General features: G+C 44.0%; 1 protein-coding gene across 1 annotated transcript; it reads right to left on the bottom strand.

The window, feature by feature from the left end:
* Positions 1–5,701: 5,701 nt before the first annotated feature.
* LOC123450223 (UPF0481 protein At3g47200-like) lies at positions 5,702–8,192 on the bottom strand. The gene is made up of 3 exons (XM_045127582.1): positions 8,135–8,192; positions 6,969–7,591; positions 5,702–6,597 (listed from the first exon to the last, which is right to left on the bottom strand). Exons 1-3 carry the CDS (start codon positions 8,190–8,192, stop codon positions 5,884–5,886), a joined length of 1,395 nt encoding a protein of 464 aa, XP_044983517.1. The 3' UTR covers positions 5,702–5,883.
* Between the last annotated feature and the right edge of the window lie 7,030 nt (positions 8,193–15,222).

Here is a 15,222-nt window from a genome sequence, read left to right as displayed (position 1 = left end):
TTGGATTCGAGCTTATCAGACTGAAACTTTTTCACATAAGTGTCGCAGCCCCAAACTTTCAAGAAACGACAGCTTAGATTTCTCTAAACCTCAGTCTATATTGTGTCATCTCAACGGAATTACGCGGTGCCTATTTAAAGTGAATGCGGTTGTCTCTAATGCATAACCCATAAATGATAGTGGTAATTCGATAAGAAACATCATAGCATGCACCATATCAAATAGGTCGTGGCTATGACACCATCACACCATGGTGTTCTTGGTGGCATGAATTGCGAAACAACTTCCACATTGTCTTAAGTGTGTACCAAAACTCGCAACTCAGATATCCATCTCTATGATCATATCGTAGACAGTTTGTCCTCTTGTTATGACGAATTTCACTCTGAAACAGAATTGAACTTTTTCAACATTTCAGACTTGTGATTCATTAAGTAAATACTCCTGTATCTACTCAAATCGTCATTTGAAGTAAGAACATAATGATATCCACTGCGTGCCTCAACACCCATTGGACTACATACATCAAAATGTATTACTTCCAACAAGTTACTATCTTGTCTCATCTCAATGAAAACAAGGCATTGCTCATGTGGTATGATTTGCATGTCACAAGTGATTCAAAATCAAGTGAGTATAAAGATCCATCAGTATAGAGCCTCTTCATGCAATTTATACCAACACGACTCAAGCGGCAATGCCACAAGTAAGTGGTACTATCATCATTACCTTGTATCTTTTGGCACCAATATCATGAACACGTGTAACACTACGATCGAGATTCAATAAACCAATGAAGGTGATTATTCAAGCAAATAGAGTAACCATTATTCTCTTTAAATGAATAATCGTATTGCAATAAACACGATCCAATCATGTTCATGCTTAACGCAAGCACCAAATAACAATTATTTAGGTTTAACACCAATCCCGATGGTAGAGGGAGCGTGCGACGTTTGATCATATCAACCTTGGAAACACTTCCAACACGTATCGTCACCTCGCCTTTAGCTAGTCTCCGTTTATTCCATAGCTTTCATTTCGTGTTACTAATCACTTAGCAACCGAACCGGTATCCAATACCCTCGCGATACTAGGAGTACTAGTAAAGTACACATCAACATCATGTATATCAAATATACTTCTTTCGACTTTGCCAACCTTCTTATCTACTAAGCATCTAGGGTACCTCCGCCTCAGTGACCGTTCCCCTCATAACAGAAGCACTTAGTCTCGGGTTTGGGTTTTTATCTTGGGTCTCTTCATTAGTGCAGCAACTGTTTTGCCGTTTCACGAAGTATCCCTTCTAGCCCTTGCCTTTCTTGAAACTTAGTGGTTTTACTAACCATCAACTATTGATGCTCCTTCTTGATTTCTACTTTCGCAGTGTCAAACATAGCGAATCACTCAAGGATCATTGTATCTATCCTTGATATGTTATAGTTCATCACGAAGCTCTCACGGCTTGGTGGTAGTGACTTTGGAGAACCATCACTATCTTATCTGGAAGATTAACTCCCACTTGATTCAAGCAATTGTCGTACTCAGACAATCTGAGCACACGCTCAACGATTGAGCTTTTCTCCTCTACTTCGTGGACAAAGAATCTTGTCGGAGGTCTCATACCTCCTAACAAGGGCACAAGCATGAAATCACAATTTCATCTCTTTAGGACATCTCTTATGTTCTGTGACGTTTCAAAACGTCTTCGGCGCCTTGCTTCTAAGCCATTAAGTATTTTGCACTGAACTATCGCGTAGTCATCAGAAACGTGTATGTCGGATGTTCACTACATCCACAGACGACGCTCGAGGTGCAACACACCGAGTGGTGCATTAAGGAAATAAGCCTTCTGCGCAGCAATGAGGACAATCCTCAGTTTTACAGACCCAGTCCGCAAAGTTTGCTACTATCAACTTTCAACTTAATTTTCACTAGGAACATATAAAAATAGTAGAGCTATAGCGCAAGCTACATCGTAATCTGCAAAGACCATTAGACTATGTTCATGATAATTAGTTCAATTAATCATATTACTTAAGAACTCCCACTCAAAAAGTACATCTCTCTAGTCATTTGAGTGGTACATGATCCAAATCCACTATCTCAAGTCCGATCATCACGTGAGTCGAGAATAGTTTCAGTGGTAAGCATCTCTATGCTAATCATATCAACTATACGATTCATACTCGACCTTTCCGTCTCATGTGTTCCGAGGCCATGTCTGCACATGCCAGGCTCGTCAAGTTTAACCCGAGTGTTCCGCGTGTGCAACTGTTTTGCACCCGTTGTATGTGAACGTTGAGTCTATCACACCCGATCATCACGTGGTGTCTCGAAACAACGGACTGTCGCAACGGTGCACAGTCGGGGAGAACACAATTTGAGCTTGAAATTTTTGTGAGAGATCACCTCATAATGCTACTGTCGTTCTAAGCAAGATAAGGTGCATAAAGGATTAACAACACATGCAATTCATAAGTGACATGATATGGACATCATCAAGTGCTCCTTGATCTCCATCACCAAAGCACCGGTATGATCTTCTGGTCACCGGCGCCACACCATGATCCCCATCATCACGATCTCCATCATCGTGCCGCCATCGAGGTTGTCGTGTATGCTATGCTATTACTACTAAAGCTACGTCCTAGCAATATAGTAAACGCATCTGCAAACACAAACGCTAGTTTAAAGACAACCCTATGGCTCCTGCCGGTTACCGTAGCATCGACGTGCAAGTCGATATTAACTATTACAACATGATCATGTCATACATCCAATATATCACATCACGTCGTAGGCCATATCACATCACAAGCATACCCTGCAAAAACAAGTTAGACGTCCTCTAATTGTTGTTGCATGTTTTACGTGGTTGCCATGGGTATCTAGTAGGATCGCATCTTACTTACACAAACACCACAACGGAGATGTATGAATTGCTATTTAACCTCATCCAACGACCTCCTCGGTCAAATCCGATTCAAGTAAAGTTGGAGAAACCGACACTCGCCAGTCATCTTTGAGCAACGGGGCTGCTCGTAGCGATGAAACCAGTCTCTCGTAAGCGTACGAGTAATGTCGGGCCGAGCCACTTCGATCCAAAAATACCGCGGAATCAAGAAAAGACAAAGGAGGGCAGCAAATCGCACATCACCGCCCACAAAAACTTTTGTGTTCTACTCGAGATGACATCTACGCATGAACCTAGCTCTGATACCACTGTTGGGGAACGTTGCATGCGAAACAAAAAATTTCCTACACGCACGAAGACCTATCATGGTGATGTCCATCTACGAGAGGGGATTTCCGATCTACGTACCCTTGTAAATCGCACAGCATGAAGCGTTAATAAACGCGGTTGATGTAGTGGAACGTCCTCACGTCCCTCGATCCGCCCCGCGAACCGTCCCACGAACCTTCCCGCGATCCGTCCCACGATCCGCTCCGATCTAGTGCCTACCGGACGGCACCTCCGCGTTCAGCACACGTACAGCTCGACGATGATCTCGGCCTTCTTGATCCAGCCAGAGAGACGGAGAGGTAGATGAGTTCTCCGGCAGCGTGACGACGCTCAGGATGTTGGTGGTGATCTATCTCAGCAGTTCTCCACCCAAGCTCCGTAGAAATACGATCTAGAGGAAAAACCGTGGAGGTATGTGGTCGGGCTGCCGTGTCAAAGTTGTGTCTCAAAAACCCTCAATACCTCCAGTATATATAGGAGGGAGGGAGGGGAGGAGGCAGCCTCAAACCCTCAAGGTTTGGCCGAAATTGGAGGTGGAGGAGTCCTACTCCAATCCTACTTGGAGTAGGATTCCACCTTCCCACTTGGAAACTCTTTACACCTTGTGTTTTTTCCTTCTCAAACCTTATGGGCCTTAGTGGGAACTTATTCCAGCCCACTAGGGGCTGGTTTATCTCTTCCCATAGCCCATGAGACCCCTTGGGGCGTGACACCTCTCCCGATGGTCCCCGGCACCCCTCCCGGCACTCCCGGTACACTACCGATGAGCCCGAAACTTTTCCGGTGACCAAAACAGGACTTCCTATATATCAATCTTTACCTCCGGACCATTCCGGAGCTCCTCGTGATGTCCTGGATATCATCTGGGACTCCGAACAACATTCGGTAACCAACCATATAACTCAAATATGCATAAAACAACGCCGAACCTTAAGTGTGCAGACCGTGCGGGTTCGAGAACTATGTAGACATGACCCGAGAGACTCCTCGGTCAATATCCAATAGCGGGACCTGGATGCCCATATTGGATCCTACATATTCTTCGAAGATCTTATCGGTTGAACCTAAGTGTCAAGGATTCATATAATCCCGTATGTCATTCCCTTTGTCCTTCGATATGTTACTCGCCCGACATTCGATCGTCAGTATCCGCATACCTATTTCAATCTCGTTTACCGGCAAGTCTCTTTACTCGTTCCGTAATACAAGATCCCGTGACTTACAGTAAGTCACATTGCTTGCAAGGCTTGTGTGTGATGTTGTATTACCGAGTGGGTCCCGAGATACCTCTCCGTCACACGGAGTGACAAATCCCAGTCTTGACCCATACTAACTCAACGGGCACCTTCGGAGATACCTGTAGAGCATCTTTATAGTCACCCAGTTATGTTGTGACGTTTGATACACACAAGGCATTCCTCCGGTGCCAGTGAGTTATATGATCTCATGGTCATAGGAATAAATACTTGACATGCAGAAAACAATAGCAACAAAATGATACGATCAACATGCTACGTTTATTAGTTTGGGTCTAGTCCATTACATGATTCTCCTAATGATGTGATCCCGTTATCAAGTGACAACACTTGCCTATGGTTAGGAAACCTTGACCATCTTTGATCAACGAGCTAGTCAACTAGAGGCTTATTAGGGACAGTGTTTTGTTTATGTATCCACACAAGTATTGTGTTTCCAATCAATACAATTATAGCATGGATAATAAACGATTATTATGAACAAGGAAATATAATAATAACTAATTTATTATTGCCTCTAGGCATATTTCCAACAGACAGTTCTTCCAGAATCTTTGTGTCTGGACGGATGAGCACAGGGCGGTGGCGCTGTTTGGTGTCGTGGTGGCGTGGACGGATGTTCGGTGGACCGATGATGATGGCGGTTTCTAACGTGTGCATGTGGTGTGCGTTTTAAGTCTGTTGTATCGGTTGTTGGTCCCGATACGTTATGTGGATGGATTAGCGACAACACCTAGTTTAGATATGTGAAGTAAGAGCATTTCACATTCTGTAGGTGTGAATGGTGGCTTCGGATGGCGTGATGTATATATTTTTATCAGACCTTCATGAAATAATTAATAAAAATGAATGTATGCATCGATTGATACAGAGGCCGGAAGTTGAACCTCCTTTTCTAAAAAAAACAGCATCGAGTGGGCAGACCCATGTGTATGATGAATAGAGGGAGCAGGGAAGAGAGTCAAGTACCACGTGTCCAATTTTGTGAACTTCAGGGTGTCACATACCCAAGTTTTTTTGGAAAAGGATCAAACGCATTTATATTTCTCTACAAAAGCTTTTTAGTCAAGATACTTCAATTTATTTCCAAATTATGCGTAGCATAGATGTCCACAATGAATGGAACTTACATACACGTTGTAACACACATTATATGCTTAAAAACAGAGAATTGAATCTACATTTAGTTGGTCCTTGGTCCTTGTAAATTATAGTGCATTTAAGGTTTCTTTATCAAATCGCCAACCTTCATAAAACTTGACCAAGTGTATATAAAAAAATTATCCAATATTTTCTATACCAAATCAATACCACTATATTTATATATGGTGTACGTTTTGTATTGTATGCACTATAATTTGGCAGGGATGGAGTACTAACTTACTGCTGGGATATGAGCTTGTAAAAGGGTGCAACCGTATAGAAGGTCTGCAAAAGTGTGGCAACTAGTAGAATAACGGTGGCGACGAGGGAAATGAACACCCAAGGGTTTCTCAAGTAGGTTTGTATGAAGTTTGCCCGCCACCTATTCCATCTCTTCGTGCAGTGGGCTTTCACCTGTCGCTGCACATCGTGGAGCCTGCTAGACGGGCTCATCACTCCTCCCTTGTTTAGCGTGTTGTTTAGGAGCTTGGCAACCTCTTCATCGCTTCCCAACCCACTCTCGATAATCATCTTAGATCTTAGCAGGGCCACATCCTTGGCAGAGCTAATCATGTTGTCCATGAAGATCACGTAGGCCGTCACGGCATTGCCAGCAGAAGGGTGGAGCCGTTCGAATGCCATTAGATTGAGGAACCTCTTCTCGGTGCCTTCGTTGACCCTAACCGCCGGCATGCTTAGCACGCCATGCTTGAAGTGGACGTCGAGGAGGCTGTCGGTATCGCTCACCTTGAAATGGATTCCTGCTTCATAGATCTCTATCGCGGAGGGCATGACATACTCCTTTGATCCTTTGCGATCTTGGTGGTCATCATGGGTAAGGCTTTGATGTAAGATGTCGAGGGGATGCATCCCGCCGGGGTTTATATCAACCACATGTCGGCGCCAAGGGCAGAGAGAATCAAGCACCAACTTTCTTATCTCTCGAGCATCCTGTAGGAAAGTTGACATATACACACGTTACAGCTATAACGTGCATTCTGCATTATATTTTTAAATTTCATCATGCAATTAATTAATGTTGATCGTGCTTATTGGTACAACGACTTACGGTCGACACACATGCACATTTACTTTTATTGAATTTTAACAGCTCAGTAATTCGGCATATAGTATGTGTGTATCCACAGAAAAATTGTATATATATGCACCACTTCAGTTTTAGTACATTGCAGTTTGAACCGCTTATTTTGATACATGTTATTCTAAATGGTAGGATGGTATTTCTTTGCATATGAAAGTAATGAAAGTTAAAAATAAATATGAGAATGGATATGGAGGTAATAAATTAAGCACGGTAGTACCTGATATTTGTCGTGATCGAGAACAAGGTATAGCCTGTGGAGAAGGAGAAGAGGCAGCTGGTTCTCCATGACGACCATGTCGGACTGGATATAGAGCCACAAGTAGAGGTAACCGTACTGGCTGAAGACGGGGTCGTTGGGCGCGTAGTCCCCATGCACCTTTCCCCGCAGCGCGTCCATCCTCATGGCCTCCACCAGGAAGCAGCCGTCGGTGAGCATGAGCTCCACGAAGCGCTGCCGGTTCTCCTCGCCGCGCCACTCGCCGCCGAGGTCCTTGTACGCCTCCTGGAGATGCTGCGTGACCTCGGCCACGGCTGTGACGAACTCCCGCAGCGGCTTCCCGGAGCGCTTGACGAGGTGCACCACCGCCCGGCGCTTGTGCTCCTCCATGGGGAGCAGGTCGGGCTCGCCGTGGTGGAAGGGCCCCAGGGAGACGAGCTCCGGCCGGTACGCCTTGGTGTTGTGCAGGTTCTTGATCCGCTCGGGGACGAGGTAGATGGAGTGCCTCTTCCAGCGCGCCATCTCCACGGCGGGGTCGATGTCGCCGATCGTCTTCTCCATCTCCACCACCCAGCTGCTGGAGCCGATGGACGGCGCCTTCTCCATTGTATTAGACTTTTTAGCTCACCGTGATCAGCTTTCTGGTTACCCTGTATATAGAGGGCTGGGGAAGCCGGGGAGGCCTTGCGTACATCCGTAGGAAGTACTCCCTCCGTTCCTAAATATAATTCTTTTTAAACATTTCACTAAAGTTATATACGGAGCAAAATGAATGAATCTATAATCTAAATTATGTCTATATGCATCCGTATGTAGTCTTTTTAGTGAAACCTCTTAAAAAACTTATATTTAGAAACGGAGGGAGTAGTACGTAACAACGTACCATGCAGTACATTATGTACGTTCACGGATACGTAGAATGATCGAACAAGCCTGGCTTTACATTGACGACGAGGCGTTTCATTAACTTCATAAATTTCAAGATAATATGCTGACTCGGTTTTTCGAAGGTGTTCGTAGGAATAGTGTGTACGTCTGTGCATTTATAAAAATAAGTATAGACGTGTATATATAAGCGCTTGCATCTCTACTGCGTTTAAAAAAAAACACGCTTTACATGGAACCGTCTAGCTACTCGAACAACATATGCATATACGTATATGTACTTGGTGTAGTCGAAGTCGGCGGCGTGACGATGACCAAAGATATGAAAGGACACTTCATGGAACAGCCCGAATATGTGACAAAGGGTGTCTAGTAAAGCTATCTGATCTAGCTAGATACTCCTCTCTATGCATACAGTAGACTGAGCACGGTGGTGCGTACAGTGTCAATGGCAGCGAACCGGAACCTTTCTTAGATGGGAGGCAAAGAAAAAGACCAGGCCGGCCGGCCCGGTCACACGGGGAAGCGTGTGTAGTTGGTGTACTCTGTCGCGCTTTATACATGTGTGTTGCCTCCTTCACACGCTCGGGGCTCGGCCGTGCAGCAGGTGAAACTTGGCGATGGTGCCCGGCTCAGCAGTGCAGCAGGTGAAACTAGGTCACAGTGCACCGCGCAGTGCACGCCGCTGTGTGTCGTCAAGAAAACAGATGCTACAAAACAAATACTTTCAACAACAAAAAATGGCATATACTCTGTATTAGTTTAAGAGCATGGCGTCATGGTGGCGTATGCGAGCACGGCGTCCGGCACGTACGTCTCGGTGGCGTGGCCCTACACTCCGAAGGTGTAGTACTCGAATTGCGTCAACATCGCCGAGGACGCCGTGGGAGGTGACGGGGTAGAAGTCCGGGCACTCCCACATGCCGGTGTCGCCGTGGTGCAGCGCTAGGCGCACCGACACCCAGCGGCGCCGGAAGTCCCGGCTGTGGTAGAGCACCGCGAGACCCCGGTGGTTGTCCTTGGTCCCGATGAGCAAGCACCAGAGCTCGTGTGGGTCCCTGCCACGCAGTCGTTGGATCACGGAACGCGGTAGCGTTGACCCCGGTGTTGAGCATGACGACGGCAGTGGCGGAGCTTAGTGCATTGTTGGGGGGCTGTGCCCCCCCCCCCAAGATTGGTTGTCCTTTGGTCCCGACGACCAGGCGCCAAAGCCCGTCGGGTCCCCGCCACGCCGTCGTCGATCGGGTCACGGAGCGCGGTGGCGTTGACCCCGGCGTCGAGGACGAGTACGGCAATGGCGGAGCTTAGTGCATTGTTGGGGGACTGTGTCCACTCGAATCGCGTCAACATCGCCGAGGACGCCGTGGGAAGTGACGGGGTAGAAGTCCGGGCACTCCCACATGCCGGTGTCGCCGTGGTACAGCGCTAGGCACACCGACACCTTGCGGCGCCGGAAGTCCCAGCTGTGGTAGAGCACCGCGAGACCCCGGTGGTTGTCCTTGGTCCCGATGAGCAAGCGCCAGAGCTCGTCTGGGTCCCTGCCACGCCGTCGTTGGATCACGGAACGCGGTAGCGCTGACCCCGGTGTTGAGCATGACGACGGCAGTGGCGGAGCTTAGTGCATTGTTGGGGGGCTGTGCCCCCCCCCCCCAAGATTGGTTGCCCTTTGGTCCCGACGACTAGGCGCCAAAGCCCGTCGGGTCCCCGCCACGCCGTCGTCCGGTCACGGAGCGCGGTGGCGTTGACCCCGGCGTCGAGGACGACGACGGCAGTGGCGGAGCTTATATTAGTGCATTGTTGGGGGGTTGTGCCCCCCCCCCCCAAGATTAGCACATGCAGGCTGCGGTAGAGCACCGCGAGGCCCCGGTGGTTGTCCTTTTGTCCCGACGAGCAAGCGCCAAAGCCCGTCGGGTCCCCGCCATGCCGTCGTTGGGTCACGGAACAGGGTGGCGTTGACCCCGGGGCCGGGCGCGATGACGGGGTTGTAGTCCGGCTTGACCCACTCCCGGAGGTAGGGATCCAAGAGGTCCTTGGGGTAGGCGATGTTCTGCACCTGCCGGCGGTCATCGTCAATGCCGATGTACATGATGGCGGGCGTGTCGTCGAGCAGGACGGTGGCAAAGCCGGACCAGCAGTTGTTGACGTCGAACGGCGTCATGGGGTAGATGGTCGGCTGGAGTATGACCTAGTTGATGAGATCGGTGGACACGGCGTGTGCCCAAACGATGTTGCCCCAGACGACCGTCTTGGGGTTGTACTGTTAGAAGAGGTGGTACATGCCCTTGTAGTATATCACGCCATTAGGATCTAGAAGTCTCGACTGCGGTACAGTTCTGCAAGGCCCCTGTGGTTGTCCTTGGTCCCGATCATCACGCGCTCGACCCCGTCGGGTCCCTCCATGCAACCGTTGGCTCAGGGAACACAATGGCGTTGTCCCCGGCGCGATGACAGGGTTGTAGTCCAGCTTGACGCACTCTCGAAGGTAGGATGTTCATTTTCTCGTGGCCTTGGAAGTCTCAGCAATGAAGTGAGCATAAATTGTTAGCTAGTGCAGGAACATCAATCATGTTAAAGTGCAGTGTCACCTGTGGTTGGGGGGGCATCGCCCGCTATGGTATACTCGTTGAAAAGAAAAAGAACTAGAGGCAGCGATGTTTAGTGTCCAAGCTCATCGCCGAGAACAACAACTCAATGTTGTCCTGCGTCGGCGTCGTGAGCCCAAGGACCACAATGTTACCCCGCCCTCGACAAGCCTTCTAGGGCGGGCCCTAAGGGGTGCAGGGGCGGCCGCCTCGGCCCCAAGATCCAGGGGGTCCGCCAGATCGCACATAGTCGTGTGAGGCTGGGAGGCTAATATCCAGTTTATTAGGCCTGGTTAATTGATTAGGACGAATGCATATTGACGCAGCAGCAGGAGCCTAGAAGCATGGCTAGGCACGCACACACTGAGATTTAGGAGTCCACGATGACCGCAAGGACGAACCTATGGGACTGGGAGGTAGGAGTCCACGAAATGAGCGCATTGTCTCCAAAAAAAGAGTTCATTTGACGACAAATCGTGACGATCCCTATTAGAGGCCCTAGATCGCGAGGTGAGTTGCTCGCGCTAGACGATCCCCCGCCAGGGTGCAGCACACCGACGAACTTGGCTACGCTCTCTGCTCTCCACACGCTCGACGCGTACGCACGCCATCGAGCGTCTCCTATCAGAGCCAGACGTAAATTCACGTCACATTATCATCGAGATCTTATAGATCAAGGTATATCATGTCTTGAACTTATAACTCCACATGTCCTATCGACATACATATACACACACATATCATGTCTTGAACTTATAACTCCCCATGTCCCATGTCCTTCAAATGTTTCGTACGACCAGATGTAGTTATCTTCATTTTTGTTTTGTATGTTTTAGATAGTATCTATTATATTGGATTATATGCACGCGTAATATGTAATATATAACAAAGTTTAAATAGTATATATATATTACTTTTTAGTTAGTATGTATCATATTTAGGCATACTATTTTTTAGGTACAAAGATGTACGTATTTCATAAATCAAATAAAAACTATGGGTTCCTTTACATTTTTTTAGATAACTCAATTTGAATTATCTTAGATATAATATATATACATATTAAAAATAATAGGATAGTATATATACTACCACAAGATTGTATATGAGACATGGGTGTAACTACACCCGGTCGTAGAATGTATTATTTATATATGATTATATATATATATGACTATTCATCACCCTGGATGAAGAATAGTTATTTTTCACCCCTTCTCTTTTTCCATCAATGCATCGTAATTTTATGTTTCATAATTTTTTTCTTATTTCATACATACAAAGAGACCGTAAGAAAATTTGTAGTCATCATAAAAAATATTTTCTGTTACGTAAAATTACAAACATAAAAACATAGTGTAAAATATACATGAAAATACGATTTTTCTATCCTTATGACCTATATTTTTAATTCTTTTACATAGATATACGTAATGAATCAATATAAATCTAACTACTGATATTCCAAACGTAATTTACTTATGAAACATTCATAAGATTACCTGGGTCAAGAATAACTTATTCCGAATTTTATCTACCACCGGTGGTAGTTACCACCACTTGCGTTTTGTATGTTGTATGTAGTATTAATCAATTTGGAGAGTATGTACACATAGTATGTAGTATATAATAATATTTAGGTAGTATATATAGTATTTTTTGATAGTATGTATCATATTTTGTGTATATTATTATTTATGTATAAAAAAATATGTATTTCACAAATATAATAAAAACTATGGGCTAACTTGTATTTTTTTCGTGTAACTCACTTTAAAAAATCTTATATATAATATATAAACATAATGAAAATTATAAATTAATATATATACTACCACATGATAGTATATGGAACATGTAGGGTAACTATCCTAGATGGTAGAATGTATTTTTCATATATATATATATATATATATATATATATATATATATATATATATATATTCATCACCTAGGGTAGAGAATAAGTTATTCTTCACCTGAGGTAATTTTACGGTTGTTTCATAAATAAATTATATTTTAAATTCAAATAGTTACTTTTATATTGATTCACTACGTAAAATTTAACATAGAAAACAAAAATATAGGTCATAAGAAAAAAAACTGATTTTTGTGCATATTTTACATTATGTTTTTACGTTTGTAATTTTACGTAAAAAATATTTTTACGGACATTATATATATTCTTACATTTTTTATGTATTAAACAAAATTAAATACATGCCCTTGTAGTACATCACGCCATTAGGATCTGGAAGTCTCGACTGCGGTACATCTCTACAAGGCCCCGATGGTTGTCCTTGGTCCCGATCATCACGCGCTCGACCCCGTCGGGTCCCTCCATGCAACCGTTGGCTCAGGGAACACAATGGCGTTGTCCCCGGCGCGATGACAGGGTTGTAGTCCAGCTTGACGCACTCTCGAAGGTAGGATGTTCATTTTGTCGTGGCCTTGGAAGTCTCAGCAATGGAGTGAGCATAAATTGTTAGCTAATGCAGGAACATCAATCATGTTAAGATGCAGTGTCACCTGTGGTTGGGGGGGCATCGCCCAGCTATGGTATACTCGTTGAAAAGAAAAAGAACTAGAGGCAGCGATGTTTAGTGTCCAAGCTCATCGCCGAGAACAACAACTCAATGTCGCCCTGCGTCGGCGTCGTGAGCCCAAGGACCTCAATGTAACCCCCGCCCTCGACAAGCCTGCTAGGGCCGGCCCTGAGGGGTGCAGGGGGACGGCCGCCTCGGCCCCAAGATCCAGGGGGTCCGCCAGATCGCACATAGTCGTGTCAGGTTGGGAGGCTAATATCCAGTTTATTAGGCATGGTTAATTGATTAGGACAAATGCATATTAACGCAGCAGCAGGAGCCTAGCAGCATGGTTAGGCATGCACACACTGAGATTTAGGAGTCCACGATGACCGCAAGGACGAACCTATGGGCCTGGGAGGTAGGAGTCCACGCTCCTTTGAGCGCATTGTCTCCAAAAAAGAGTTCATTTGACGACAAATCGTGAAGATCCCTATGAGAGGCCCTAGATCGCGAGGTGAGTTGCTCGCGCTAGACGATCCCCCGCCAGGGTGTAGCACCCCGACGAACTTGGCTACGCTCTCTGCTCTCCAGACGCTCGACGCGTACGCACGCCATCGAGCGCCTCCTATCACAGCCAGACGTAAATTCACGTCACATTATCATCGAGGTCTTACCGATCAAGGTATATCATGTCTTGAACTTATAACTCGACATGTCCTATCGACATACATATACACATACAAATATCATGTCTTGAACTTATAACTCCCCATGTCCCATGTCCTTCAAATGTTCCGTACGACCAGATGTAGTTATCCTCATTTTTGCTTTGTATGTTTTAGGTAGCATCTATTGTATTGGATTATATGCACGCGTAATACATAATATATAACACAGTTTAGATAGTATATATATTACTTTTTAGTTAATATGTACTCCGTTCGTCCCAAAATAACTGTCTTGAGCTTAGTACAACTTTGTATTAGAGCTAGTACAAAGTCAAGACTGTTATTTTGGGACGGAGGGAGTACCATATTTTAAGCAAACTATTTTTTACGTACAAATATGTACGTATTTCATAAATCTAATAAAAAAACTATGGGCTCCTTTACATTTTTTTAGATAACTCAATTTAAATTTTCTTAAATATAATATATATACATATTAAAAATAATAGGATAGTATATATACTACCACAAGATAGTATATGAGACATGGGTGTAACTACACCCGGTCGTAGAATGTATTATATATATATATATAGAAACTCTATTTATCACCCAGGGTGTAGAATAGTTTATTCTTCATCCGAGATAATTTTATGATTAATTTACAAATAAATTACATTTCAAATACAAATAGTTACATTTATATTAAATCACTACGTCAAATTTGACAAAAGAAAAACAATAATATAGGTCACAAGATCAGAAAAAATTGAATTTATTGTATTTTTGCACTATTTTTGTATGTTCGTAATTTTACGTGAAATTTATGGTCTCTTTTTATGTTGATTATATTTTTTTACGGTCTCTTTTTTACATATAAAATAAAGGAAAATTTATGGTACGTAAAATTACGGTGCATTGATGTTAAAATAAAAGGGGTGAAGAATAACTATTTCTTACCCAGGGTGACGAATAGCGCGACCCATATATATATATATATATATATATATATATATAATATTTTATATGAAGAATAGTTATTTTTCACCCCCTCTCTTTTTCCATCAATGCATCGTAATTTTATGTTTCATAATTTTTTTCTTATTCCGTACATACAAAGAGACCGTAAGAAAATTTGTAGTCATCATAAAAAATATTTTCTGTTACGTAAAATTACAAACATAAAAACATAGTGTAAAATATACATGAAAATACAATTTTTCTAGCCTTGTGACCTATATTTTTTATTTTTTTACATAGATTTACGTAATGAATCAATATAAATCTAACTATTGATATTCCAAACGTAATTTATTTATGAAACATTCGTAAGATTACCTGGGTTAAGAATAACTTATTCCGAATTTTATCTACCACCGGTGGTAGATAACACCACTTGCGTTTTGTATGTTGTATGTACTATTAATCAAATCGGAGAGTATGTACACATAGTATGCAGTATATAATAATATTTAGGTAGTATATATAGTATTTTTTTATAGTATGTATCATATTTTGTGTATATTATTTTTTACGTATAAAAAAAATATGTATTTCACAAATATAATAAAAACTATGGGCTAACTTGTAT

This window comes from Hordeum vulgare, chromosome 4H (assembly GCF_904849725.1).
Source record: "Hordeum vulgare subsp. vulgare chromosome 4H, MorexV3_pseudomolecules_assembly, whole genome shotgun sequence".
NCBI lineage: Eukaryota > Viridiplantae > Streptophyta > Magnoliopsida > Poales > Poaceae > Hordeum > Hordeum vulgare.
The sequence above is the reverse complement of the archived record's forward strand: the minus strand, read 5'-3'. Positions and strand labels throughout refer to the sequence as shown.

Bases quoted from the DNA above. Each gene is read 5' to 3' on its own strand.
- LOC123450223 (XM_045127582.1), bottom strand. From the start codon at position 8,192: ATGAAGTGTCCTTTCATATCTTTGGTCATCGTCACGCCGCCGACTTCG. The intron at 7,592-8,134 runs GTACATATACGT...GATCACGGTGAG, and splicing joins GCCGACTTCGACTACACCAA to CTAAAAAGTCTAATACAATG. The intron at 6,598-6,968 runs GTACTACCGTGC...ACTTTCCTACAG, and splicing joins TCGATCACGACAAATATCAG to GATGCTCGAGAGATAAGAAA.